General features: G+C 37.2%; 4 protein-coding genes and 1 long non-coding RNA gene across 7 annotated transcripts in view; 3 read left to right on the plus strand and 2 right to left on the minus strand.

Moving 5' to 3' along the window:
• The window catches only part of LOC123684169 (cytoplasmic dynein 2 heavy chain 1), a 33,433-nt gene extending 15,355 nt beyond the window's left edge, over window positions 1–18,078 (plus strand). Inside the window, exons 36-62 of the mRNA XM_045623326.1 lie at window positions 309–411; window positions 611–748; window positions 2,071–2,207; window positions 3,307–3,448; window positions 3,500–3,634; window positions 3,688–3,937; window positions 4,304–4,533; window positions 4,594–4,707; window positions 4,760–4,868; window positions 4,919–5,084; window positions 5,155–5,332; window positions 5,391–5,605; window positions 6,500–6,943; window positions 8,687–8,900; window positions 9,413–9,513; window positions 9,568–9,718; window positions 9,830–9,966; window positions 10,835–10,920; window positions 11,097–11,806; window positions 12,918–13,367; window positions 13,626–14,013; window positions 15,261–15,532; window positions 15,588–15,711; window positions 15,766–16,076; window positions 17,388–17,584; window positions 17,634–17,823; window positions 17,878–18,078. Of these exons, the coding sequence (XP_045479282.1) occupies window positions 309–411; window positions 611–748; window positions 2,071–2,207; window positions 3,307–3,448; window positions 3,500–3,634; window positions 3,688–3,937; window positions 4,304–4,533; window positions 4,594–4,707; window positions 4,760–4,868; window positions 4,919–5,084; window positions 5,155–5,332; window positions 5,391–5,605; window positions 6,500–6,943; window positions 8,687–8,900; window positions 9,413–9,513; window positions 9,568–9,718; window positions 9,830–9,966; window positions 10,835–10,920; window positions 11,097–11,806; window positions 12,918–13,367; window positions 13,626–14,013; window positions 15,261–15,532; window positions 15,588–15,711; window positions 15,766–16,076; window positions 17,388–17,584; window positions 17,634–17,823; window positions 17,878–18,030 (5,845 nt within the window). The 3' untranslated portion in view covers window positions 18,031–18,078. The remainder of the gene's footprint in view (window positions 1–308; window positions 412–610; window positions 749–2,070; window positions 2,208–3,306; window positions 3,449–3,499; window positions 3,635–3,687; window positions 3,938–4,303; window positions 4,534–4,593; window positions 4,708–4,759; window positions 4,869–4,918; window positions 5,085–5,154; window positions 5,333–5,390; window positions 5,606–6,499; window positions 6,944–8,686; window positions 8,901–9,412; window positions 9,514–9,567; window positions 9,719–9,829; window positions 9,967–10,834; window positions 10,921–11,096; window positions 11,807–12,917; window positions 13,368–13,625; window positions 14,014–15,260; window positions 15,533–15,587; window positions 15,712–15,765; window positions 16,077–17,387; window positions 17,585–17,633; window positions 17,824–17,877) is intronic.
• LOC123684170 (cytotardin-like) lies at window positions 713–2,081 on the minus strand. 2 transcript variants are annotated; one of them, XM_045623327.1, is made up of 2 exons: window positions 1,940–2,081; window positions 713–1,773 (listed from the first exon to the last, which is right to left on the minus strand). In XM_045623327.1, exons 1-2 carry the CDS (start codon window positions 1,952–1,954, stop codon window positions 772–774), a joined length of 1,017 nt encoding a protein of 338 aa, XP_045479283.1. In that variant the 5' UTR covers window positions 1,955–2,081; the 3' UTR covers window positions 713–771. The 2 variants fall into 2 exon arrangements, with proteins under 2 accessions (XP_045479283.1, XP_045479284.1); XM_045623328.1 differs by having other exon boundaries at window positions 713–1,764; window positions 1,940–2,079.
• Window positions 18,079–18,372: 294 nt separating the features above from the next.
• On the minus strand, window positions 18,373–24,365 carry LOC123684403 (parathyroid hormone/parathyroid hormone-related peptide receptor-like). 2 transcript variants are annotated; one of them, XM_045623653.1, is made up of 9 exons: window positions 24,046–24,365; window positions 23,722–23,988; window positions 22,065–22,291; window positions 21,850–22,012; window positions 19,543–19,699; window positions 19,366–19,490; window positions 18,996–19,084; window positions 18,801–18,945; window positions 18,373–18,633 (listed from the first exon to the last, which is right to left on the minus strand). In XM_045623653.1, exons 2-9 carry the CDS (start codon window positions 23,935–23,937, stop codon window positions 18,424–18,426), a joined length of 1,332 nt encoding a protein of 443 aa, XP_045479609.1. In that variant the 5' UTR covers window positions 23,938–23,988; window positions 24,046–24,365; the 3' UTR covers window positions 18,373–18,423. The 2 variants fall into 2 exon arrangements, with proteins under 2 accessions (XP_045479609.1, XP_045479608.1); XM_045623652.1 differs by having other exon boundaries at window positions 23,722–24,365.
• Window positions 21,984–22,318, plus strand: LOC123684405. Its single transcript, XR_006748145.1, has 2 exons — window positions 21,984–22,126; window positions 22,183–22,318. It is a non-coding gene; the product is annotated as an uncharacterized LOC123684405 (long non-coding RNA).
• A 169-nt stretch (window positions 24,366–24,534) lies between the features above and the next one.
• On the plus strand, window positions 24,535–27,253 carry LOC123684402 (DNA repair protein XRCC1). Its single transcript, XM_045623651.1, has 6 exons — window positions 24,535–24,707; window positions 24,785–25,331; window positions 25,384–26,026; window positions 26,082–26,324; window positions 26,593–26,952; window positions 27,022–27,253. Exons 1-6 carry the CDS (start codon window positions 24,657–24,659, stop codon window positions 27,191–27,193), a joined length of 2,016 nt encoding a protein of 671 aa, XP_045479607.1. The 5' UTR covers window positions 24,535–24,656; the 3' UTR covers window positions 27,194–27,253.
• The last annotated feature ends 7 nt before the right edge of the window (window positions 27,254–27,260 follow it).

Here is a 27,260-nt window from a genome sequence, read left to right on the forward strand (position 1 = left end):
AATGCCAAACCAAACCGAGAAGAAATCAATTGACAGCTGTTAAATCGGTCGCCATCTTGAACAGTAATGCCAAATCAAAGTTATATACCTCGAAAAAAAAACACCCGTTAGTTGATGGAACTCTATAAAGCTTGAAAATGCTGCTTTATGGAGAAAAGATTAGAAGATAAATTGGCACTTAAGATAATTTCACTGGTTTTTGTTTTCTTTTGTTTGAAGATTTTTGTCCCGTAAAAATATAAGACTGCTACCATAATTTATAGAATGGATGTGAACAAAGAAAAAATTTCGAGTCATTATCTTTTCAGGATGATGATAAAGAAGTTAACTGAGACATTAGATGCTGATCTGATACAAATTCATTGTGGCATGAAATTACAGCCAAGCCACGTCATCAATAAAATATCTGAGGTGAGTACCTTCTACATGCAAAATATTTATTCAGAATTGTCTCTTTAGTGTCATCATTGTGATGTTTTCGTTCTTTTAAAATTTCCAATGCAGTATATTTTAATCTTTAAATCTTTTAACTCGTTAAATTTCTGCCAAGTCCTTTTATTTTAATTTATAATCTGCATGCGAAGGGAAATTATTAATATATTTGTTTCAGTACTGTTTATCCGTGAACACCAACAAAGGAAAAGTGTTCAGGCCCAAGAAAGGCAGACTTTTCCTCCACTTCAAAAACATGCAACAACTAAAGTCTGACAAGTGGGGTACAAACATTCTAATAGAATTCTTACATCAGGTAAATATAAAACGTACATCATATCAATGTTTCTTCTTAAGATTGGCTTTCAATGGAGCGAACAGAGACATGTTGTTATCCAACTCATTCGGCTTGACGTGCTTCTCCAATTCGTTTATCTTTGCTTGACTCTGTAATATCTTCGCTTTCAGTTTTGCTACCTCCTCTATATTTCCTCTATCTTTGTTCATTATCGCTGTATTAGCTTCTGAGATTTTTTTCTCTGCATACGCCTTCAGGTCGTTGTACTTCTTATTGAACATGTTCAGCATTTTGTTCCAATCGCTCATTTGCTTTTTTAGCACATCTTCGTTGTTCTTGAAGCCTTCAACCACCTTTTTCGCCCTCTCGTATTTTTGCAGAAGATCATTGAATGCTGTTTCCAGGTTTGCGAGATGATTTTGAGCTGTGTTTTTCTCGTCGATTAAAGTTTGTCTCTCTGATAGAACTTTTCTCAAGAAGTTGTCATATTCATGCATGACTTTCTGGAATTCCATCTCCTTTTCGTTAAAACCTGCGTCACCGATTTTATCGATTATACAGGGAGTTTTAGGCTTGCTTCTCAACATTTCTTCTAGCTCGTTTATTTTAGCTTTTTGCATCTCTATGATGTGTTGTTTTTCATTTTGTATGCGCATCTCTTCCTCGTATCTCTTAACTTTATCTTCGAGTATGCGATTCTTGCTTTCTAGACTTTGTATTTTTTGCTCCAAAGATATCACGTCTTTTTTCGCCTTGGTCGGACTCCAAGGTTTGTACTGTTCTTGTTTCTTCTCGAGTTCCTTCAGCTTCTTTGTCAGTTCGGCTATTTTTTCTCTCTTTTCCGTGTCTTCCTTCATAGAAGCGGACAGTTCATGTTGTAACGACAAGTTCTCGCCACGTGACAGAAACAGTTGTTTCTTCATTTTTTCCACTTCCGATTGTTGTTGGTTCGACTTGTTGCCGACAAGAGAAGAGTCCAAACTTCTCGAATTGTTGTTCGACGTCAGAAATTTTTTGGATATCGGCTCGTCCATCTGAAAAATCTTGGAAATGAACGTTTTATTAATGGAGCTGGCAATTTTTCGCAGACAAAAAGAAGTGTCGGCTTTTAGTTCCATTCGGTTAGAAAAAAATTGAGCGTAATAGGCAAAAGTCACTTGGACAACGATATGGATCGAAAATTGTCAACGCAATATCGAGTTTACTCACTTTTAAAACTTCCATGCTGTTTTTTCGTTCGGAATTTGGATTGGGGAGGTATTGAAAACGGTATTTATTTTTTTTTTTTTTCGATTACATGGAATGAAAATTGTGACTCATTTATGTGTCAAACTTTTCAGTTGATCACCTATAAGGCTTTCTTCGATGCAAATTTGGAATCGGTTACTTTGGAGAACACTACGATAGTTGGATCTTTAACAGGAACTGGAGCGTTGTCTTCAAGATTCATCTCTATCGTTCACATTTATAACGTTGAGTAAGTTTATTTACAATATTTATTGCAAAAGTGAGCTTGACTCATGCAAGTAAATCATTCGATGTTTTCGAGTGAAAATTACGAACTGTATCGTTAGATTTGTGAAATTTGCAAAGCACGGTTGTGAATACGCTTTTGATCACATTCTGAAAAGAATACAATAAGAAAATTTATTTTTCAGATCTGGAAACATAGAATTAAATATTCATTCCTGTGTCAAAATAAAAAATCTGTCAAAGGATCAAAACGTGCATTATTAATTAAAAATTTTTTGTTCAGACACCAAAGAAAAATTCAACTATGTTACAACTACACTGCGCAAAAAAAATTAACGCACATTCTGAAAATCTCAATTTTAATGAAAGTTAACTCTACATTAACTTTATAACTTATTTTTTATGTTCTCTCGGGAAGGTTTTGAACGAAACAAGACACATTAAATGGAAGAAAAATTCAGGATTTCACCGAATCTTATGTGAAAGAAGAGAAAAAAACAATTTTCAAAATACTGGAGTGCTGATAAGTGATTTCATACTTGGTATTTCCACCCCTTGCGTTAATTACAGCTCGGCAACGACGGTTCATACTCAAGATGAGTGATCTTAAAATGTTCTGATCTAATTTTGTTGGATTCCTAAGTCATTAAGAGTAGCTGGATGATTTTCTGAACTTCTCAGCCTTCTATTGAGGTTGTCCCAAACCTGCTCAATCGGATTGAGATCTGGACTTCTTGCTGGCCATTCCATTCGAGAGACTTCAACCTCTTCAAGGTACTCCTGAACGATGTGCGCATGATGGGGTCTGGCATTATCGTCCATAAAAATGAAATTTTCACCAATGTATGGGGCAAATGGCACTACATGCTCTTCAAGAATGTTCCTTATATACCTATCAGCATTCATAGCTCCTTTATCAATGACCACTAGGTCTGTGCGAGCAGTCAAAGATATTCCACCCCATACCATAATCGATCCTCCCCGAAACCAGTAGTATTCAGGAAATTGCACTGAGCATATCTATGTTTATCTATGTTTCCTTTCGGAAGATTAAATTGAATACCCTTTTTTTTGTTTTTAATTCTTCAACTTCTTCAATTCAGTCCACCAGCACAAGAAGACTTGGCAGTTATTATTACCACATATCTTCAGACCATCTTGAAGAGAACCTTTCAAAATGAAAATGCCTGGCCTAAAGTGAAAGTTTCGAAGTTGGCAAGCGTGGTTCAGACCATTTACAACGAGGTATACTATCAAAAAATAAAAATTAGTACCCCACTTACGTTTTTTCTATAGATACGCACGACATTCACCAACGTACATCATAAGCACTACGAATTTGGTCCCGAAGACCTGAAGAGATGGTGCTGTGGCGTTTTGAGATACCAAGTGGATCAAAGCGAGGATAGCGACGAGATTTTCGTCGTTAAGGTTAGTCTCCAGGCCGTTGATTCCGCCCCAATTTAAGATTTTTTCGATTGCAGGTATTTTATTATGAGGCTATCAAATTGTTTGGAGAAAAATTGGTAGGACAGAAAAGCCTAGGTAGGTTCAAGGAAATATTGAGCGCCAATTTCCAGAAGGTCTATGACATCTCGAGTATTTTGAAGAATTTCCAAAAATATGTGTATGTTCCGTTGACACACAGTTCAAAATCGAAGTTTGAGAAAGATCTTTCGATGTTGCCCCTGAATGAATGGGCAGCAGTGATCGAAAAGGGCAGAATACAGTTTGGTAAGTACCAATCTCAATATTTATATGCGAATTGAAAATTTCAAACTATCAGATACTATTGTGGTCAGAGGAATCTCAATTGTTTTGGTGCCTCATCATCTCTTTGTCTGTACTCTGCATTATTTTTCGTAGAATTTGCCCTTATTCCACTTGGTCCAAATGAACTTCTACCTAATTACTCTGCGTTTCATATTTTCATTATGTTGCTGTCTTCAGATGCCCATCGATGAAACCTCTCATTTATCTTACTCCTTTGTTAATTTCCAATCCACCAAACACTCACCCATTTTTAAACAACCCCTATGTGATAACCTCAGTTGAGAGAGATTCTATGATATAATCTATTTTGCTACTTTTTTTTGGCAGAGCGAGAAGGTGGTCACAATATGGATATCATCATGACAGAAGACTTGCTCCTTCTCATGAGCAGCGTAACCAAGGCCTTAACCACAGCTGGTGGTCATGTGATGTTAGTTGGACAGAGTGGCATCGGTAGGAGAACAGCAGTTAAGATAACTTCTGCTCTTTATTCCGCCAAACTTGTAACACCAACATCCGCTATTACAAGAAATCACATGAGCAATGATCTCAAATACGTGAGTATCTGGCGAATTATGGAAAAGTATCCGAAAACCAACTTTGCAATTTTTTTGAAGGCTCTTCAGCAGGCTGGTGTTGAGGGAGAAGAAGTCTACTTGCTTCTGGAGGATCATGTGTTGAAAAGAGAGGATATTCTGAGTGATATTGACACTTTGATAGCGTCTGGAGAGGTAGAAAAAACTGACTGCTCTTGATTCGAGCTCTTAACATATTTTTTTTTAGGTTCCAGGACTGTTCAATCCTACCGAATTAAACTCCATGGTCTTGGCTTTAGGAGACGAGAAATCCAGAGAAAACTTCGAAGGAAGTCTCACGCAATTCTTCATTCAGAGTAAATAGAAACGAATTATGCTGTGTTCGATACTAATAGAAGAATTTCAGGGGTTAGACGGCATCTTCACGTCGTGGCTTGTGTAGATCTAGATAACGAGAACATACAGGATATCTTCGACAACTGTCCTAGTTTGATCCACAACAGTACAATAATTTGGAAGGATCAGATGAGTCAAGAAAGTCTATTGAGTCTGCCTAATTTGATCATAGACAGGTAAGGATATATAAATCGAACTCAAATCGAGCCTAGATGAAATCCTTACGAGTCTTACTATGCAATCTAGATACAACTCGAGAGAAAATAACGTGGAAATCAAATCGACCGAGCACTTCTCCAGTATCTTCAACATTCTCGATGCTGCAATAAAGAACCCGAGGAAATACATCCATCTGATACAGATCTACATCGAGCTCTACGCCAAGAACATCTCAGTCATCTCTTCCAAACGCGCCAAACTGAAGGTACAAGACCTGCAGTCATCTTGATGAACGGAGAACCTCCTAACTCTCTTTTTTGCAGGCAGGGGTGGCCAAATTGACAGAAGCAAAGCAGCTGGTGTCGGAATTGAAACAGAAAGCTACGGTGCAAGAAGGAAGGCTGGCCGAGAAACAGAAGAAGGCGAACGCGGCCTTAGATATGATAAGCAGCACTATGCAGAACGCCAACGTGCATAAGGAGAAGATGGAGACCTTAAAGATGAAAAGAGAGGAGGAGAATCAGCAGCTGGTCAAAAGGTGAGCAATAGGTGAAGATTGGAGGAGACATAAGGGGATTCAGAGTATCTCGTTCTTCCAACCTTCAAGTATCGCCTGTTGAAAAATGTGAAACTCTGCAAATTAATAATTGAAACAGCTTTACATGTCCACAAATGTCCATGGTATGCAGACAATTTTTCAATTCTGGAAAAAGTATCCTCCTCGATCGGGACTTGAACCAACAACCTCCGAATCACCAGTCCTGCACTCCACCAAGTGAGCCACCGAGGAAGTTGAAAGTTACAGCGGCATACGAGGAACCCCTTCTCCCAAAATCAAATGTTGTCTGTATGCCAATATATTAGTTTTCTTGTGATCTCAATAATATTTAAATAGGGTGTCACAATCCTGAGCTCTTTGTTGGCCTGCAGTAATATCATAAAACATCTGGCTAGAGTCAATACAGTATATAAAGCTTTCATGGACTTTGTCAGGTTTACCAATATGATATTGAAATTGGTAATTAGGATATTGATCAAACTGCTATCAATTCTGAAAGACTGCTGTTTTACCAATCGAATCTACATTTGATCTCCTATAGATCAATTTTTTGGATGACGTCCTAATGAATTGAAGATTGGTTTTCCATTGCTGCTAGGTTAATTCTAGATAAGACTATTCCAGCAATTCTTTCTGAGATTTCCCATGCTTTTCACAGATATTCCCCATGCTTTTCACAGATATTCCCCATGCTTTTCACAGATATTCCCCATGCTTTCCACATATATTCCCCTTGCTTTTCATAGATATTCCCTATTATAGTTTTCAGAATTTATTTTGAATGCTTGTTTTAGGGAACAAGGTGCCTAATATGTCATCATAAGTCTCTGAAATAATTGTGTATTCTCTAATTTAATAGTTACATTTCCACAGGAAGAAGGAAATAGAGCAGGAACTTCTCGAGGTGGAACCCCTTATCCAAGAAGCAAGAGCAGCAGTTGGGAAAATTAAAACCGAATCTCTTTCGGAGATTCGTTCCCTCCGCGCCCCTCCAGAGATAATCAGGGACATCCTGGAAGGCGTGCTGCGTCTTATGGGCATCCAGGACACGTCCTGGAACAGCATGAAGAACTTTCTGTCCAAGAGGGGCGTCAAGGAGGACATCAGGTCGTTCGATGCTAGCAGAATAAATCCGGAGAACCGGCAGGCCGTGGAACGTCTGATGGCGACCAGGAGCGACTCGTTTAATCCAGTGTCGGCGAAGAGGGCTTCCGTGGCCGCGGTGCCTCTGGCTGCTTGGGTGTCGGCCAACGTTAAGTATTCACACGTGGTGGAGAAGATCAAGCCGTTGGAGAAGGAGCAGTACAAGTTGAAACAGTGAGTTATCTTCGAAAAATAAACTGCTCCACATGAGTTAGGGATATTGACTTAAATTGCAAAAAAATATAGTTTGAATGAAATTTTTGTGATGAAAATTCAGATTTATAAGATTTCAAGTTGCAGGAAATAAAATTAATTTTAGCCTATAGGTCTGCAGCGTATACATGGTGGTTAAAAAAAATCGAGTAAAATAACGAAATTTTATTCTCAGAGAATTTGAGCATTTTAAGACTATCAATACAATGTATGACCTCCACGGGCATCAATAACAGCTTGACATCTTCTTTGTATACTACACACACGAGGTTGTTGAACATTTCTTGAGGAATTTGATTCCATAAACGGTCAGAAGTTCTCTCAGATCATTCAAGGATTCTGGGGTAGGTTGATGATTATCTAATCTTCTTTGGAGCATATCCCATGCATGTTCTATGCAATTCAAATCTGGTGAGTGCGGAAGTATTGGTAAATGTGGAATACCGAGCTCCTCGCGCGCATTCTCAACTATGGCTGCACGGTGCGGTCTAGCGTTATCGTCTAGAAATTGAAAAGTTTCACCAAAAGCAGCGTGAAAATTTGGCACAACATTGTCAATGACATGCTCCCTATAGTGTAAGACAGTCATATTTCCAGGACAAATGTGTGTGCGCCCGTTGAAACATATCCCGGCCCATACCATAACACTACCCCCTCGGAATGGATGGACTTCTTGGACATAGCGACGATTACGGGGTATGCGTGGGATTGTCCATACCCTTATTCTTTGAGAATCTGCAAATCGTCCATATCTGGATTCATCAATGAAAAGGACACTACGCCAATGATCGTTCCAATTGATATGTTCCTTCGCCCATTCCAGACTTTGACGCTTATGGTTACGTGATAATGGAACTCCTCTTAATAGACGTCTAAAACCTAGATTCACCTCTCTCAAACGTCGTCTGATGGTTTCGATGGAAACTTGGACCCCATCTGCATTTTGAAGAGTATTCCGTAGCATTCTACACGTAGATGTAGGGTTTCTTCTCGGCGAAACGGTGATGAAACGATCCTGAGCAGGTGTTGTTTTTCGTCGCCCACCAAGCCTTGGTCTTTCCAACACGGAACCTGTCTTCCTGAACCTATTCCAAAGTCGAAATATCACACTTTGGCTGACTTGGAGCCTTTCCGCTACAACAACCTGAGTTAGGCCATCCTGTAGCATTCCGATAGCCCTATTAGCCTCAGCGTTTGTTAATTTACGTCTTGGCATTTTCAGAAAACTCGTTTCAAATCGAAGCCGTTGATAAACTGACTCCATTTCAAAATGAGAACATTCATGAAGCAAATGCAAAGAACCAAACTTCAGAAAAAAGGCGACCAGATTTACGAAATGTCTCATACTGATTTTTATTGGATCGATTCAAGTTGTTATTGAGTTTTGAATGATTTTACAGCGATTTTCTCGAAGATTACATACTTTTCAAAACGATTGAATACGATATCCCCAACTCTTGTGGAGCAGTATATTTATGAAAATATGAAAATTGAGGATGGAAGGTTAAAATTAGTTGAACTTTTGATCTTTAGGTAAGGTTAGGTTATGTTAGATCTTCCCCTCATGCGAAATTATTTTATCTCCATGTTTCGGACAAAGGACCTCTTACGAAATGCAAATACTTCACTTCTAGATGCGGTGGATTTTTTTTTGAGTTTTTTTTGTCTTTTATGAATCTATGAAGTGAAGGTTGTTTTTTCTAGGAATCTGAGCTCAGCCGAAGCTCAACTAGGAGAATTGAACGCGGATCTATCCGACGTCGACGACACTGTGGCCAAGTTGAAGGCTCAACTGTCGGCTTACACCAAAGAGGCCGCAGAAATCGAAATCGACCTGAACAGAGCCAGAGAAACACTCTCAAAAGCTGAGACCATGGTCGATAAGTTGAACGATGAGTTCCAAAGATGGCAGGAACAGGTTAGTTCGATATTCATTCTGATTGACTGATATTTGCAGTAAGTTCGCTACAGCTCTGAAAATAATAGAGATAATTCAATGGAGAAAATAATAAAAGTCAAACTACTACAATGGTTTTGAAAATGGTTGCAAAATCTACTAAATTGCTTGTGATATATATTGACCCACTTTAACTGCGTAGAAATAAGTGCATTCTTAATAACAGCCAATATCAAAACGAACGAATGTGAAACTACGTTGCTTATTCATACATAGAAATTGGTAACGACGAAATACACTTCGCATTTGAACCACTCAAAGATTTCTACAGCCAAGACTTTTTGTGAAACGGTTTTCTGTAGAGGTCTGTTGAAGATGTGTCCTTTGAAAAATTGTAATATTTGTTTTGTGAGTTGAAGGCCACTTGAAATGTAAATATTCTGCCGTGTTTGAAATTGCCTTGTTTTTAACTGGTAACGTTAAGCTTTCCACTATTTTTCCCGGAAAAACATAAACATTCTTTAATTTCCTAGTTGGAAGAGCTTCTAGTCGAGATACAAAAGCTCCCAGTTGGATGTCTTTTATCATCGGCAGTCATAACCTACCTCACTGCCAAATCTGAAAACGATAGAAGGTAAATATGGTGCAGAATTTTTCGAACAAGACATTGACTTCCATCAAATTACAGAGTATTCTTGAGGAAATTCATGGAAGTTGTTGAAGAAGACAAATACGATTTCGAGGAGTTCATGTCGACCAAACGAGAGCTTTTGCAATGGCAAGGAGAAGGATTGCCTAACGACAAACTCTCGATACAGAACGCCATCATGATGACAAAGGTGATCAAAATTTGAATGAACGAAAAAAATTATTCGATTATTTTTTCAGACCAATATAATATAATAATAATTTAAATGAACGAAAAAAATATATTCGATTATTTTTTTCAGACCAATATCATACCGCTTCTGATTGATCCAACATCTAACGCTACTAATTGGGTGAAGAAACATCTGAAACAAAGGCAGATCGAGTGTGTAACTCAGGATTCTGCGAACTTCGCCAGCGTCTTGGAATTATCTGTAAGGTTAGATAAAAATCGAATTATTTATCAGAAAGGTGGAAATATTTGTAAATCCATTTAATTGAAGGTAGATGAATATCACACTATAGGTACCTCATAAAATTTTAGTTCAAATGTGAGGCAAGCAAATTCGACAATTATTTAAATAGAAGGTGTAGTGACTCTTCGCATGCTCAAGAGATGGCGTTTTGGGCTTCGCGTCACACTCTAATTTGGCACTGTTGGTGATATTACCAAGCCCCACTAGATACGACTCACCGCCCCCACATGTTGGGGCTTCGCAGTTACAAAGTCGATGACACGCCAAGCTTTGCTTTTCCGCCTTCAAAACGCGCTTGCGTTCTCTCTCCTCGACTATAGCTTCGTACCTCCTCCTCAGGGGCGACGTCGATACTGGCAGAGAAGTGTGTAGTGATTCTGTGATTGCCCGAGAGATGGCGTTATAGGCTACGTGTCACACTCTGAATCGGCACCGGTGGATATACACCAATCGAACAACGGCAAAGATCACCATACTCCACGATGAATATGGAAGGTGTATTTGGTAGAGACCACTGAGCGTCAAACTAATGATTCCATCAGTGATCTCTGGATGAAAAACCACAATCCTCATAGAGAGAACGCACCTTAAAAATTGGCTCGAGAACGCGTCGTCAAAAAGGAAAAGTAAAGAAAGATAACGGAAAGTTTTCATATTTGAATAAATCTGCCTTGAATAATGCAATGTTAATATTAATTAATTAATTCAAGAAATATTCAAACTTAATGAGATAGGAGAAGTAAAAGTTAAATTTGCAGTAATTTTATATTTATAATTGAGCGGCTTTTTTTTCAAGTTGTGACTCTCTTTCTATAATCTTTGCTATTTCAGATTCGGAAAAGTTCTTTTCGTAGAAGAAATCGACGATATTTCACCACTTCTGCTGATTGTATGTCGAAAACATTTCATACATCAAGGTGAGTGTCTACTCAGTAAAAATTGAATAGAAATAAGGAATTAACGAACTTTAAAGGATAATATTGAAGAAATTAAGTATCAGTTTCATTGTTGATTGTTGATTTTGTTTCCTTGATAAAACGAATCTCCGAGTAAATTAGCAGTGATCAAGTTGTCATTAGCAGACTGTTTTCAGGAGAGAGACGTTTGATTTCTCTGAACGGAAAACTGGTCGATTACCACGTCGACTTCAAACTCATCCTGAGCAGCAGAGACGAGCACCTAAAGGTTCCCTCCCACTGTGCCTCCTACATCTCCCCGATGAACTTCTCCCTCACCCACGCGGGATTCACCGAACAGCTTATCTCCTCCACCATCAGGCAGGAGAACCCGAGCTTGGAGGAGCGCAAGAAGGAGCTGGTGCGGAAGACCGAAGAGCTTCAAGACCAACAGTACCAACTCCAAGAACGTCTTCTGGAGGACATGGCCAACTCCAAAGGTGACATCCTGCAGGACGCCAAGCTGATAGAAGCCCTAAACGAGACCAAGGCTAGTTACTCTGCCGTCTCCAAGTCCATAGAGGAGCAGAAGGAGATCGAGGGTAAGCTGGAGGAGGAGTACAATACCTACAGGGGGTTATCATCTTTTGGCAGCGCTTCTTTCTTCGCCGTCAACGAGTTCTCCAAGTACAACGTGCTGTATACTTTGTCATCTTCGGCGTATTTGAGGATCTTCCTAAAGACGGTGGCTTCTTTTCAGTCGATGTTGGAGGATTTGGAGATGCGGAAGAGCCATCTGATTAACGCTACTTACTCGTTCGTGGCCAGGGGTGTGTTCAAGGAGGATAGAATCAAGTTCGGATTGCATTTGGTGCAGAAGATGTTTCCTGAGAAGATATCGCAAGATGTAAGTACAAAACGCTGCCAGATATTTCGGGAAAGTAGTTGTGGGACTGCATGTTTTGTACATTTACAATGTATAGGGTGTTTTTTTTCGAGGTATATAACTTTAAGTTGGCATTACTGTTCAAGATGGCGACCGATTTAACAGCTGTCAAGTGATTTATTCCCAGTTTGGTTTGGCAATTCATCATTAATAGACTCACGCCTGAACAACGCTTGCAAATAGTCCAATTTTATTTCGAAAATAATGGTTCTGTGCGGAATACGTATCGCGCACTACGTCCATTTTATTTTGTTTAGCGATGAAGCGCACTTCTGGTTGAATAACCACATCAACAAACAAAACTGCCGCATTTGGAGTGAAGCTAATCCTCAAGTGTATGTCGAAACCCCGTTGCATCCAGAAAAACTGACTGTTTGGTGCGATTTATGGTCTGGTGGAATCATTGGTCCGTACTTCTTCAAAAACGATGATGGCCAGAACGTTACAGTCAATGGTGATTGGTATAGAACCATGAGCACTAACTTTTTCTTTCCTGAATTGAACAACCATGATGTCCAGGAGCTGTGGTTCCAACAAGACGGCGCAACATGTCACACAGCTCGTGCCACAATCGATTTATTGAAAGACACGTTTGGTGACCGCCTAATTTCACGTTTTGGACCTGTGAATTGGCCTCCAAGATCTTGTGATTTAACACCGCTACACTACTTTCTGTGGGGCTATGTAAAATCATTGGTCTATGCGGATAAGCCACAAACCCTTGACCATTTGGAAGACAACATTCGCCGTGTTATTGCCGATATACGGCCACAAATGTTGGAAAGAGTCATCGAAAATTGGACGTCCAGATTGGACTACATCCGAGCCAGCCGTGGCGGTCATATGCCAGAAATCATATTCAAAATGTAATGCCACAAGATTATCTTGCGGATAAATAAAATTCATGTCAATCGAATAATACATCGTTGTTTTATTGCAATTTAAAGTTCTATAGCTCTAAAAAAAACAGCCTTTATAAGTTACTATAATCTCAAATTCATTCAACTATGTATTACCAAACGAGCGCAAAATCTCGAAGCAAAAACAAGACTTTCTCATGGTAAATTTCCAGGAATGGAAAATCTTCTTGCAACACTCGGTACACGAATCCAAGACCAATCAGCCGACCCTTCCGCAATGGATACCACAGAAGCTCTCCTACAACTTGCAAAATCTACAGAATGGCATGCCAGACTTATTCAACGCCTTGAGGCTTAACGAACAAGACCTTTGGAAAGAGTACATGGCAGCCGAAAATTGCGAGCTTCGCTTTCCAAATCATTGCAAGTTGACTGATTTCCAAAAAGTTCTTTTGGTACAAGCGCTCAGACCCGATCGACTGTACTCTTCGATTTCGAATTTCCTGAGTCATTTCACCGACACGTCGGTGTTTGATTTTCAGCAGATCTACAAAGAATCGGTATGTTCAGAGCCCATCTTGGTAATAACTACATCTGGAAATGACCCCAGCAATGAGATCGGAAACTTGGCAACATCCCTGGGGAAGCAGGAATATAAAGAGGTTAGTATCCATTCAATCTTTGTGCATCCATCCATTCTGAAAGTTCTTTATCATATGTCAGTCGCGTTTTGAGGAATACATTTTTAGTCAGAATCTCCTCGTGCTTCTAGAAAGCTTTCTCTTTCAGAACGAATATCTTTCTATCTTAGCATCATTGAACATTATTCGGTAAAAACCATACAAGAAAGGAAAGCATCAAATAAAGCCTTCAAACATGACAATTTCTGGCCTAACAGAGTTCTTTTATCCTTTATCCAGATAGCAATGGGCGAAGGTCAAGAAAGCGAAGCTCTTACATCCTTAAGAAGTGCGATCAAAACTGGACAGTGGCTGATACTCAAGAACCTCCACCTTGTAACAGGCTGGCTGCCAATCCTCAGCCAGAACTTGCAAACCACCCATCATCAAGACTTCAGACTGTGGTTGATCACTGAACCAAACGATGGCTTCAACTCAGTGCTGGCTCAGAACAGCTTTAAGGTAGTCTACGAGGTTCCGAAAGGACTGAAGTATAACATCCAGAGAACCTATCAGAACTGGGGTCCGGAATACGTGGAGAAGCTGCCTACGAATTCGGCCAAGATATTCTTCGTCATGGTTCTTTTGCACGCCATATTGCAGGAGAGGAGGATGTATATTCCTCAAGGTGAGCGGAAACATTTTTTTCCATATTTAGGAGGAATTAGTTCCAAGGCAGTTCAGATGATGCAGTGAGTGTATTTTTGCAATGATTAGCCTTGTTTCAGGTCTTCTCTTCTTGGAAACAATTTTCAGAGGCTTTTGTATTAGTAATTGCTTGTATTTTATCGACCTGTATGATTCTTGAAGCCTGTTTGGTGTCATATTAACTGGATTTAAAACATTAGTAGTGGACCTATATCGGTTCTTAGAGATACGTTTTTTTTGTGGGATTGAAACAATGTTGTTGAGTAAATTACCAACCTGCTAGGTTCGTGAAATATGGCATCATAAGAACCAGTTTTTAACATGGACTAGTTTAGTGATGTTGATAATACTATATTTGACACGATAGAATTAAAATATAGAGCAAAACTGGTAAATCAGTGAAAAAAATTTGAAAATCCATCAAAAAATGACTGAGAAATAGATTATTTAAATTTACGACTCGTCTGTGACGTCACGCCACTTGCCTGTGATCGCTACACCATAAATTACGTTTAAATACTTAGCCGCGCCAAGGCTCTCGCGCCGTTTGTAGTTGTACAGTGTAGTTTTAATTCGAATTTTGTTTTTATGTCACCATAATAGAAGAAGGCTTCGTGGAAGGACAAAGTTATTTCTACTCAATAACTTATTTCAAACTAACTTACACCTTAGTATTTTTATTATACAGCTAGTACTGATAGGTACTTACATCAAAATGATCTTCACACACATATGAAGTAGTTTTAGGTCCAATTAAGTCACGCCTCATTAATTTGCACCACTTCTTCCTTTGATTCATATCATTTGGTACATGAAAAAACAATTTATTGGGGTTTTTAATTGTTGTGCTTGCACACATAGGCACAATACAATATTTGTAGGATTTTTTTTTATTTCAGCCATCGTGTAACGAACAAAACACGACACGTACGGCACAAGTGATTGTACAACAATGAATTCGTAAGCACTCTGCGAATACCAGTCGCCTCGTGTAAGTGGCGTGACGTCACACACTAGACTATTAAATTATTCTTCCAAGCGCAACTTCAAAGTCTCATAACTTTTTCATTTCTAGAGATATTTCAATAATTCTTCCATATTTTTGTTTCATTTCACTTAAATTTTTAGAATTAATCCTTAACAAAAAAATGAAAACTAGTCCATTGTTATAAGAATATGGAAGTACCTGTTGCAGATTCGTCTTCACCCTTTCATTGTTGTATTTAGGTTGGTCCAAATGGTACGAATTTTCGGACATAGACTTTTCCACCTGCGTGAAGTTGCTGGAGGACATTTGGCAATCCAACTCCCACCAGGTACCCTGGAATATCATCAGGGGAATATGCAGTTCTGCCGTCTACGGAGGTCGCATCGAAAACATAGACGACTTTGCAATTCTAGAATCCTACCTCAGGCAATATTGCAACGATGAGGTCCTGAGTCACAGATGGAGACCCTTTGGAATGAAGATGTCTTTGCCAAGCTCTTCCAGCTTTGATGTGAGTTCTCTAGAATTTCGATGAAAATCACTGCTGATTCTTATGACTTCCTCAGGATTATCTGAAGTTAATTGGAGAAATCCCAACCAAAATATCCCCGTCTCTCTACGGGCTACCTAAAAACATTGACAGATCCTGGCAGATGCAGAAATCCTCTGAGATAATAAGCGATTCCAAAAGTAAGCAGCCCACTCTTCGACTCTACCCATCTCTATAATAGCAACATATTTCAGAACTCTACATTTCGAAGGCCATCTCTACCAGGTTCGAGTTGGAGTCCTGGTGCAAAGGGCTGAATCCGTTCCTGAACCTGTGGAAGAAACTGAACCAAGGCCACGATTTCATCAAGATGCAAATACCTGAGTCGAATCAAGAGATGGAGGAATCTCCAATCTCTGCAGTTTTGAAAGAGGAGTTTCGATGTATGATCGAACTCATTCGAACGATCCACAAATGTTTCGGTGCGCTGAATCGAACCTGTAAGAAGGTGTCTCTGCCGAGTAATGCGGTCCTGGAGATCGGAGATTCCCTTTTGAGCAACAAGGTAAGTTGATGAAAATCCAAATTTTTAGACTTTTTCGGTTTGTTCTTTTTTCACTTCAATGTCGATGTTTTACCTGAAAATACTTTAGCCTTTCGTACATAGGCGTACAACTTTGCTTCCGCCGTTTATTTCCGATTCGAGGATTCATTGTAAAAAAACTGGCTATACATTTATTATTCAAAGTATTTTTCCCATATTTCGGGCAGCGTACGAATCCCGCGTCATCTTTTGAAGCGATACACGAATCGATCCAATTTTTTACTTCTTCATAAGACCGGAAGTGCCGGTCAGCCAGACCGTGTGCCATTGATTGAAACAAGTGATAGTCCGAGGGAGCAACGTCTGGAGAATACGGCGGGTGGGTGGTGACATTTCAACGTTGCCAAGTATGTCTTGACCACTTTCGCAACATGGTCGAGGATTGTCATGCACTAAAATCACTTTATCATGTCTCTCGTTGTATTTCAGCCGATTGTCTTTCAATGCTAGGCTTAAACGCATTGATTGCGTTCGATAATGATCGCCCGTGATTGTTTCAGTCGGTTTTAACATCTCATAATACACTACTTCGAGCTGGTCCCACCAAATACTGAGCATTACCTTGCAACCGTGAATATTCGGATTTGCCGTCGACGTGGAAGCATGGCCGGGATATACCCATGGTTTTATGCACTTAGTATTAGATCACAATGCGATGCAGAAATCCCTTGCGTCTTTGCCTTGCAAACTGCTGTACACAATCAAACAAACGCCGTTCAACATCTCTCGTTCTTGTTTCAGAAACGCTTTTAGGCGTTTTGAAATGGCTTGATGCGTCACTCCCAATGATCCTTCCAATTCTTGTTGCGTTTGACTCGAGTCTTGATCAAATAATACCTCCAATTCTGCATCTTCGAAAACATTCTCTCTTTCACCGCCATGCTGATCTTCGACGTTCAAAATCTTGAAGCGTTGAAACCACTCTGGGCACGTTCTTTCACTAAAAGCGCACTCATCATAGGTGTTTGAGAGCATTAGATGAGCCTCAGCCAGATTTCTTCATAATAATGTTCAAAATTAAAACCTCCCGCAAATGACGAGAAGTTGACATGTTTAATAACTTTATGATTCAGACACAAATCGACTAATATTTCGATGGCGCTATCTAAACAAATACCTAAGCTTATTGTTGACATTTACGATCTATTTATTTCGACTACCGCTTCAGTCATTTATTGCAAAACTGCGGAAGCAAAGTTGTACACCAATATTTGTACAATATTTGTGGTTGGGGATTTTTGAGATGGACTTTACATATCCTTTATTTGACAGACTCCAAAACAGTGGCAGCATATCTGGGAAGGGCCTAACGAACCAACTAAATACCTGAGAAGTTTATTTTCCAAAGTTGTCGACTTCTCCAGTTGGCATAAGAAAGATCTAGATGTTCTCTTACGAGAACCATTAACTCTATCATCTTTATTACATCCAGAAACGTTCCTGGCTTCTCATAAACTAGATTTTTCAAGGTAACTCGAAAAATTCACAAAAACCCCGAATTCAAATTCGAAATTTCAGCAAACATAATGTGGCCTTGGATCAGTTGACTTTGGAAACTTCTTGGAGGCCTGGAACTGCAAACTGCTTGGTTTTGTCTGATTTGCTGTTAGAGGGCGCTATTTTCGATGGAAGTGTTTTGCAAAGTGGACATTCCGACTCTGACAACATGAATAAGGTTCCACTTTGTTATATCACATGGAAAGATGAGGTGAAATTTTTAATATTTTTGATAATTTAGAGATCATAGTAAGAATTTTTTCAGTCCCTTTCTGTCGATCAAAGCAGTAGTATTATGGTTCCACTTTATTCGAATTCATCGAGAAAAAGTAAGCTGGCAACACTGAGGGTGTTTTGCGATGTCAAGGAAAAAGACAAGTGGGTTCAAAGTGGTGTCGCATTCTTTTTGGAGATTTAGTTATTAGTTTTTTGTTAGTTGCTGAAATAATAAACATCGTGTAGATTTTTTCGGCTTACTTTACTTGAAAGATCATTTTCCACCTTCAGGAAATATGTCAAACTGCTCCTTTATTGGAGAAAATATTTATGAAAATTACTCCAAGTTGAAATTCCAAAACCATTTCTATCCAGACGTACGAATATAAAAAGTATTTGGTTTTTCTTTCATCACCTAGTCATAAAATTTTCACACCAAAATAGTTTTTCAAACTGTTTAGAAAGTTTTCTATTGGTAAATATGGAAAACAACATTTAGATATTCAAAAATGAGAAAAGATAAAATATAGAGAAGATAATGAAATGAACGTCAAGTATTTATTGTTAACAGTAGAAATTCCACAAAAAAATCACATCAAAAGTACGTTTCAAATTTTCCATTTTCCCCGGAAAATTTTCTCATTTCAGTCATTTCCTCTCCGTTGGGAAGATAAGATTGTAAAGTATGGGAAATTGTCCTGCATCTCCTGATTTGGCTCCTCTCCCTGACTGAATAATATCTCCTTTTAATTTCCGTTTGGACGTCACCATTCAACAAGCAGTAGAATAAAGCTGCTAGGAATCCCTGCAAAAATTAATATAGGAAATCAGAAAAGCATTGACGTGAACTTGGCAGCTTTTTTCGCTTGTTCGAATTTGTATTCAATAAACTTATTTATTTATTCATTTATAATTCCAATTTTCTCACGAATTTTGATCTGAACTTAAAACTTTCTGGTCTGTCTATTTTACCTGAAAAGCCGAGAAGCTCTGGTCGAAAAAGAGCCAGATGAGTTCCAAAGTGACATCTTCAGAAACATAAAAGTACAGAACGATTGAAATTGTATAAGGAACACCAAAAAGAGGAAGGAGAATAAGGGTTGCTTTGACCAATTTCCTGGAAAAAACTTTATTATTCAATAGTTCGATTTTTTTCGGGAGAAATACCTATACTTCACCCTTCTTTGTTGAACAAACATCGAGTTCAATTTCAGACAGAGAATTCTCACTATCAGCAGAAAAAGAATGAAGTTTATCTGGAAGAGAAAGTAAGAATTTTATTAATGAAATCTACGAAAAGCCTGTGTTACAAACTTAAGTTTTGCTCGATTATTATTTTGTAAATTAACAAACCTTAAATTTTCCCTGACAAATTGAAGAAATTGAATTAATAAATTTATTAATTTCAATCGATCGAACAAAATATTTAACTCACAAAAAAAATTATATAGATAGGTACCTATCTCAAAATGAAAAATTAATAAACTGAATAAATAAAACATAAATTAATTATCTATATGATATAAACTCAACTTACTATAACTGTTAGACCTGTAGGAATCTCCAACAGTAAAGTAGTTTTGTCTTCTCGAGTCCAGCAACCGATACTCTTATTTTGAATTCTCAAAATTGCCCAAGGTATAACAAACAGAAGAGGGATGACTAGAAAGGTAAGAAAATAACACCTAAACGAAAAAATATAAAAAACACTTACACCACCCGGACATAGCATATAACTTCACGCTGGTTTTCTCAGAAAAAGGTTTCAAGAATATCAAATTGTGCAAATAAATGCCTTCCATCAAAATCATCATGTAATTCGTCAAAATGAAATATTGCCTCAGACTGATAACTGCTTTACAAAGCCAATACTACAAAATATGAAAAGCTTTCAAAGAAATAGCTGAAAGAATAGATCGTCAGATAATATAATTCTGAAGATAATTACATTGGACAAAAAGTAACGTGTTTGAAAAACGCCCACGCTTAAAATCAAATGGTTTGGAATGCCTTTCATATGAAATTTGTCTTATTACATTGTATATAAAATGTCTAGAAATACTGGTGTGTCCACTTTTGTTTAGGGCAATTTAGGAGATGTTTACTCAAGATTGGCAAAACTTCCCTTTTAAAACATTGGTGGCGCTAGATAATTAAATGAATGAATCCATATAACGAGAGTTCATTTGAATTCGTGGTCAAAAGTGCTGTGGAAAAATAAGAGTTGATTTTCTGTGATTACAAGTAGCGCTTAGCTTGTACCATATTGTTTTATGAATTTTGTCCGTTTCTTTCTGAGGCCATTTCAAACGAACAACCCGGTATATTTTCTTCATATTTGGCAAATATGTTCCTAATTGAGAGCCCAAACGTATAATTCAATAACCGCCTTGGAAATCCAGGTCCGGGTTAACAAAAAATTATGAATCGTTTGAATCCTTGAAACAACATGGGAATTTTGAAAATCTGTTTTAATATTCGGAAACACCACTAAAAACTAAACTGAGACGTGTACTTGAAATTTTCGCGCAGACAGTTTTACTGCACAAATTTTCAACGTAAAAGTGAAGTTTTCAAGAACTTGGATACCTGAAAGTGGTTTGAAGTGACTTTCAACAATGAATTATCAAAAATATTGAATCCATAATTATTTCGAGATCCCTTTTAATTCATTTTCACATTGGTTTTCCTTTTTATAGCTGTATACTATTTCAGTTTCTATTTATTGAGAATTGAGTTGCATTAGGTTGATATCGTATATTTTGAAACAATTATGAACAAAAAAATATAATAACAAAATGATTAATCAATTTGAATTATTCTAAACATCAATGGTCTTCTGTCAAAGTGATGGTTGTCAACTTACTTGATTGAATACGAAATTTTATGATTATTCGCAGTAGTGAAAAGCTCTGCTGAAAGAAACAATAGACTTCACACAGGAAAGAGGACTATGATCTCAATAACTAACTCATAGATTAATCACTAAAAGATACTTTAAACCACTTTCAGCAAACGAGCAAACCAAATTCTTAAAAAATTCACGTTTTCGTTGGAAATTTGTGCAGTAATGAGAAACGACCAGAGACTGAGAGAGTAACCCAAAAATAAAAACTGAAATGGTATACAGCTATAAAAAGGAAAACCAATGTAAAAATGAATTACAAAATAATCTTGAAATAATTATGGATTCAATATTTTTGATAATTCGTTGTTGAAAAGTCACTTCAAACCACTTTCAGGTATCCAAGTTCTTAGAAACTTCACTTTTACGTTGAAAATTTGTGCAGTAAAACTGTCTGCGCGAAAATTTGAAGTACACATTTCAGTTTAGTTTTTAGTGGTGTTTCCGAATATTAAAACAGATTTTCAAAATTCCGATGTATAGGGTGTTGTTACAAGGATTCAAACAATTCATAATTTTTGTTAACCCGGACCTGGATTTTCAAGGCGGTTTTTGCATGATACTTTTGGGCTCTCAATTAGGAACATATTTGCCAAATATGAAGAAAATATAACAGGTGGTTCGTTTGATATGGCCTCAGAAAGAAACGGGAAAAATTCATAAAATACCCTGTATCTCGGCTACGAAGACAGTAGGACCCAATAAATGGGGTATCTCCAGAACCGCCTTGGTTCCACCTATGCACCTGTGAAGTATTTCCGTTTCCCAATGAAACACCCTTTATATGATCTTCATATTTTCAAAATACGAAAATCGAATTTCTGCTGTTTCCAATGTAGTATTTCTATGGAGACGACATCGAAATTTGATGTGAGCGCCACAGGAAACGATGCGAAAATCAAGTTAAGTTTCGCCAATCTCCTTCAAATCCAAGATGGCTGGTCAATGGTCACTATAAAGGACGTCAATCTAGTCTTAAACTTTTTCAGTATATCTAGGCATCTTAGTTGTAAATCACAGCGTTTCTTTGTGCTTTGTTCTTTTTTGTCTAATGTAGAATGATTGCAAATAAAAAAAACGTGATATATATGTTGAATTATTCATTCCATTTCTTACTGTTGACATTTGAAAGTGTACGCCTTGAGCCTCTACCGAAGTATCTATAAACAAATGTCTAGCATTCAAATAAAGCGCATCTTTCAAAATTGACATCAAACATCTCATAATGGAAGAAACAAACAGATGCATGTGCAAGTAGTTTCTAGAGCAGTGGAGTCTCCTAGAAAAAAAAAACCATTACATATTATCGTAAAAATGATATGTATTTTTACTTCAAATAGAAGAAAATTAATAGAGAAAGTAATAGGGTTGAAATGGAGAATCCATAGCCAACGTGAGTACATATTCTCAATATAGGTATCCATTTATGGTAAATCAGTTCGCTTTCAGATATTTTGCTATATAGATGGAATGGACCGCATTCACTGTAATTTGCTGCCACGTAGTTTTGAAATTTGAACCATTCTCCTGTTTTTTCACATAGTAAAGTTGCTAGTCCCTGAAATAACAAAAAAGTTAAAATAAAGGGTGTTTTTTAGAGCTATAGAGCTTTTAATTGCAATAAAACAACGATGGATTATTCGATTGACATGAATTTTATTTATCCGCAAGATAATCTTGTGGCATTACATTTTAAATATTATGATTTCTGGCATATGACCGCCACGGCTGGCTCGGATGTAGTCCAATCTGGACGTCCAATTTTCGATGACTTTTTCCAACATTTGTGGCCGTATATCGGCAATAACACGGCGAATGTTGTCTTCCAATTGGTCAAGGGTTTGTGGCTTATCCGCATAGACCAATGACTTTACATAGCCCCACAGAAAGTAGTCTAGCGGTGTTAAATAACAAGATCTTGGAGGCCAATTCGCGGGTCCAAAACGTGAAATTAGGCGGTCAACAAACGTGTCTTTCAATAAATCGATTGTGGCACGAGTTGTGTGACATGTTGCGCCTTCTTGTTGGAACCACAGGTCCTGGACATCATGGTTGTTCAATTCAGGAATGAAAAAGTTGGTAATAATGGCTCTATACCGATCACCATTGACTGTAACGTTCTGGCCATCATCGTTTTTGAAGAAGTACGGACCAATGATTCCACCAGCCCATAAAGCGTAACAAACAGTCAGTTTTTCTGGATGTAACGGTGTTTCGACATACACTTGAGGATTAGCTTCACTCCAAATGCGGCAGTTTTGTTTGTTGACGTAGCCATTCAACCAGAAGTGCGCTTCATCGCTAAACAAAATAGTTGCAATTTCTTGTGAAAAAGGAGGGTTGATTTTTTTTGAGCCTCCCTGCTTAATTACAGCCCCCTGAAGATGGCGTCCGAAAAGTAGTTTTCAATATGTGAAAAGTTTATAATTTCTTTTTTTTTTGTTACATTCATTTTAAATTTGTACCAGTTCTCAATAAAAATATCGTTATTGGATAATTTTGAGGCCGAAAATAATCCAACCTCCACAACTCAGGCGTATTATCTTTTGATATTTTTTTTTTCTCAAACACTGTGAATTTTAGCAAAAAATTACAAGAGACCTTGTGCGGCCTTGCCTATTGATGAACTTATTTCTTTTGCAATTGAGTTTGTATGTTTTTTATATTTCGTTTTTTTTTTAATATTCAAGCAAAAAAAAAACAAAATCCTGCACAAGATTATTTTCTATGTATAGGTACAATTTACAAAAGTGTCTTATTATCTTTAGTAATCACATATTTTCATATAATATGTAAATATAGGTACCTTATATATTTATACGCAACTGTTAGTTATGATTAGTATGAATCTGCGAAGAAATTGGTAAGGTGAAGTGTATACGTAACTGAGTTAGCCGGCACATTTAAACTCAAAAAGTCTGCAAATGTTTTATTTGCAAAGTTTTCTTGTGTACTTTTTCCTCATTTTTCTCAAAAATTAGTACTCACATCAGAAGTCGGTCGATACAAGCTCAAAGAGCAAGATTGCACAGCCAGATTTCCTGCGTCCGTTCTACTCCAACACATAATTCCATCGTAGACGGACGGACAAAATTTCGATTGGCCAAACTGGACATCATCAGGCACATTCGTCAAATTCCTCAAGCACTCCTCCTCAATTTTTCTTCCTGAATTAAGAGTTTCGTTCCAGATAGAAGAAGCCATGGTCACCGCACAGCACAGATTTTGGTATTATTTAGCGATGTAAAATGATACCTAAGCAGAGGCGTATGTCAATATATTTCACATTCTAATATTTCTGATGGTGTTTACCAAGGAAGCGACAACAAGCGGAGTGCTTGGACTGATGAGATAGACACGGGGCTGCGGTTTAAGGGGCGTATCACTCAACGTAAACATAATAAAATTATCGAAATTTGTAATTTTCCTATATGGAATGTTGTTTTTCATATAATGCTAAACCGATCACCAATGTTCAGTCTTTTGTTCGTCTTTTCCACGGATAAAATGCATAAATGAGATTATATTGTTAAGTGAATACTGCTGAATCATAATCAGGCATAATGAATTTAAAGTAGGTAGGTACCAATAAAAATGATTTCAAATGGAATAATCGAAAATATAAACAATCTCTATCCTTTCTGATTTAATTTTGTTCTAATATCAATTATTTTCTGAATAATAACAAGACCACTTCATTTAATCAACGCATTTTTAATTCAAAAGAAAATTAGAACAAAAATTAAAGTAATTTCCTCCTGATAAACTTGAATTTAGCGCGAAGATATGAAATATTTAAATTATTACCTAACCTAAAACTTTCTGTCAACTCAATGGCGCGCAAATAAACAAGAATTAAAAATACGATAAATCTTATCATTTGACTGAGAATAAAGGGACAGTGAAAACTAATATCTTCCACAATGCCACCTTTAAAAATAGATCATATAGTAAGCTTTAGTAGCGAGGACAAGGTAAAAATTCTATTTCCAAACAATAACAGTAATTCTTGCTGCATATATCTCTTGATTACCACCGGTTTTTCCTGAAGGTACACATTGCCAATAACCTCCTTGGAAATATCACATCTATGAAATGGAAGTGCGCTACACCAGGTGAAAAGAATGCAATCATATGCTTCCAACTTGAGAAAGCCTGTGTGATCACTGGTATTGATATTGGAAATGAACACTCAGCTTATATTGAAGTATTGGTTTCACGTTCCGTTGAATCTAATGGTGACTTTAAATCATTCCTTGTTATGTCCTCTTTTATGTCTGCCTCAGAGTCTCGACAAAGCACCAATATAAATAGGGTGAGGATGTTCAAAAAGGATGATTTTTCAAAGCCTGTATGTGATGAAAAATGGGATAGGATTAAGGTGGTTTGTACGCAACCTTTCAACAAGCATGTTAAGTATGGACTTTCATTTATCAAATTTCATTCGTCAGAGATAGGTAGCAAGGATAAGGCTAATAATGGTGAGATAAAGTTGGGCAAATTCACACTAAGGCCAGAGTCGCCAGTTGATTTTGGAAATGGTTCTCTATTTGCAAGACGAAAAGAGCTAGAAGCTGATAAAGACAAACCTCTGACAGGTAATAAGACTTGATCAATTTTTTGTTCATTTGATATAAAAAATAATTTCAGCTGCTGCTGCTATTAGAGCAGCCAGTTCAAGCCTCCTAAATGGGTCCACTAGTTCACCAGTTCGAAGTCCTAAGTTATTACCTAATTCTTTGAGAAATTCAACTTCCAAGACAAAAAATGCAACTTCAACAGAGTGTACTCCTAAGCCTCGAAATAGAAATGAGTTATTCTACACTGAAGATGAAGAAAAAGCAGATGATAAAATTGACAAACTGATCGAACAGAGGAATGCAGAAAAACAAAAACCTTTAGAAGAACCTAAGAATACTCCAATATTAAAAAATAAAATGAAAAAAGAAAAAGAGGAAAAATCCAAAATTAATACACCTTCAAAGGATCAAGCTAGTAGCAGTAGACAAGAAAAAGAGGAAAAAACCAAAGTTAATACACCTTTAAAGGATCAAGCTGGTAGCAGTAGGCAAGAAAAAGATTCTAATAAAAGAAAACTACCAAATACACCTGAAAAGTCACCAAAAAGAATGAAACCTACAAAAATAACTAAACCATTCGGGAAGTTACTAGAAGATGTTGTCTTAGTGATTAGCGGTATTCAAAATCCAGATAGAGCTACACTTAGAAGTGAAATACTTGAAATGGGGGCTAGATATAAGCCAGATTGGGATAACACCTGCACTCATTTGGTGTATGTTCGATATATAAATTTTGTATGATAAAAATACAAAAACTTTGATTTTTAGATGTGCCTTCATGAACACTCCGAAATTCAACCAGGTTAAAGGTAAAGGAAAAATTGTGACTCGCAATTGGGTCGAAGAGTGTTACTCTCAAAGGAAAAAATTACCCTGGAGGAGGTATGCTTTGGACAAACATGAGAAGAATAAAGATGAGAGTGAGGATGAAATCTGGGAAAAAATTGAAGAAGTTAGGCCTGAATCGCCAGAAGTAGAAAATGCGAAAAACCCATATTTTGATGATGTAATGTAGGTGAACACTAAATAAGAAGAAACAGACAGGCAGTCAGAAGATTTGCACCCTCGTTCAAATTAGTGTGTAAATCTTTGCCTTGTCCAAATTTGAAACTTCTTTCAATACAAAATCAATTATTAAAGTCTTCAAAAACTATTTTATAGTTAATCAGATCAGAAAAACTTGATTATTTGTTCTCATAGCTGAATATAACTCGTTTTACCAATGAACTTTATATAAGCACAAATATGCAGTAAAATTTAATCAATATTTAATTTTCAGGGAACAAGCTTCGGATACAGAAGAAATAATTGAACAAATAAAGAAAGCAACGCCACAATCTCCAATAAGAAAACAGGTTTTATCACCAGCAAAAATACAAAAAGAAGTTTCACCAGAACCAACTGCACATTGTTCTAAGCAAATATCGGAAGACTCTGACGTAAAAATTTTGACAGAAGTAAAGGAAGAAGACAATGCATATTCTGCAGAAACTGACCCCGAGGAAGAAACTGTTGAACGAAAAGAGCAGCTCAAAAAAAAACCTTACGACTTTTTCAAGCAGAAAAATTTCTTTTTGGATAGTAATTTTGAAGATTATATAGAGGAAATGTTGAAGAACTACATCTTTATTCACGAAGGGTAAGTTATTTGTTTCATTATTTTTATTACATCAATATTTTGAGAATTAGCATTTTAATTTTCTTTTAGGTCTTTGTTTGAGGATCCTTCAGAAGATATAGACTACATAATTTGCGGTCAGAAAGAAGCTCCTAAACTAAGTGGGCTTAATACAAAAGCCATCTGTGTTTTACCTGATTGGGTTGTAGATTGCCATAAGTGTCGACAATTTATACCGCCAGATGAATATTTTGTTTTGTAAATTATGTTTTATCTGAAAATATCGTTTTTATATTTATAAATAAATTTATGTCCATAATTATCTATCG

This window comes from Harmonia axyridis, chromosome 7 (assembly GCF_914767665.1).
Source record: "Harmonia axyridis chromosome 7, icHarAxyr1.1, whole genome shotgun sequence".
In the NCBI taxonomy this organism is placed as follows: domain Eukaryota; kingdom Metazoa; phylum Arthropoda; class Insecta; order Coleoptera; family Coccinellidae; genus Harmonia; species Harmonia axyridis.

Coding starts and splice junctions, on each gene's coding strand:
- LOC123684403 (XM_045623653.1), bottom strand. CDS start 23,937: ATGGCTTCTTCTATCTGGAACGAAACTCTTAATTCAGGAAGAAAAATT. Junction 22,013..22,064: donor TTAATTTTCTTCTATTTGAA/GTAAAAATACAT, acceptor TTTTTTTTCTAG/GAGACTCCACTGCTCTAGAA. Junction 18,634..18,800: donor AGAGCTTCTCGGCTTTTCAG/GTAAAATAGACA, acceptor TAATTTTTGCAG/GGATTCCTAGCAGCTTTATT.
- LOC123684402 (XM_045623651.1), top strand. CDS start 24,657: ATGCCACCTTTAAAAATAGATCATATAGTAAGCTTTAGTAGCGAGGAC. Junction 25,332..25,383: donor TAAAGACAAACCTCTGACAG/GTAATAAGACTT, acceptor AAATAATTTCAG/CTGCTGCTGCTATTAGAGCA. Junction 26,027..26,081: donor AACACCTGCACTCATTTGGT/GTATGTTCGATA, acceptor TTTGATTTTTAG/ATGTGCCTTCATGAACACTC.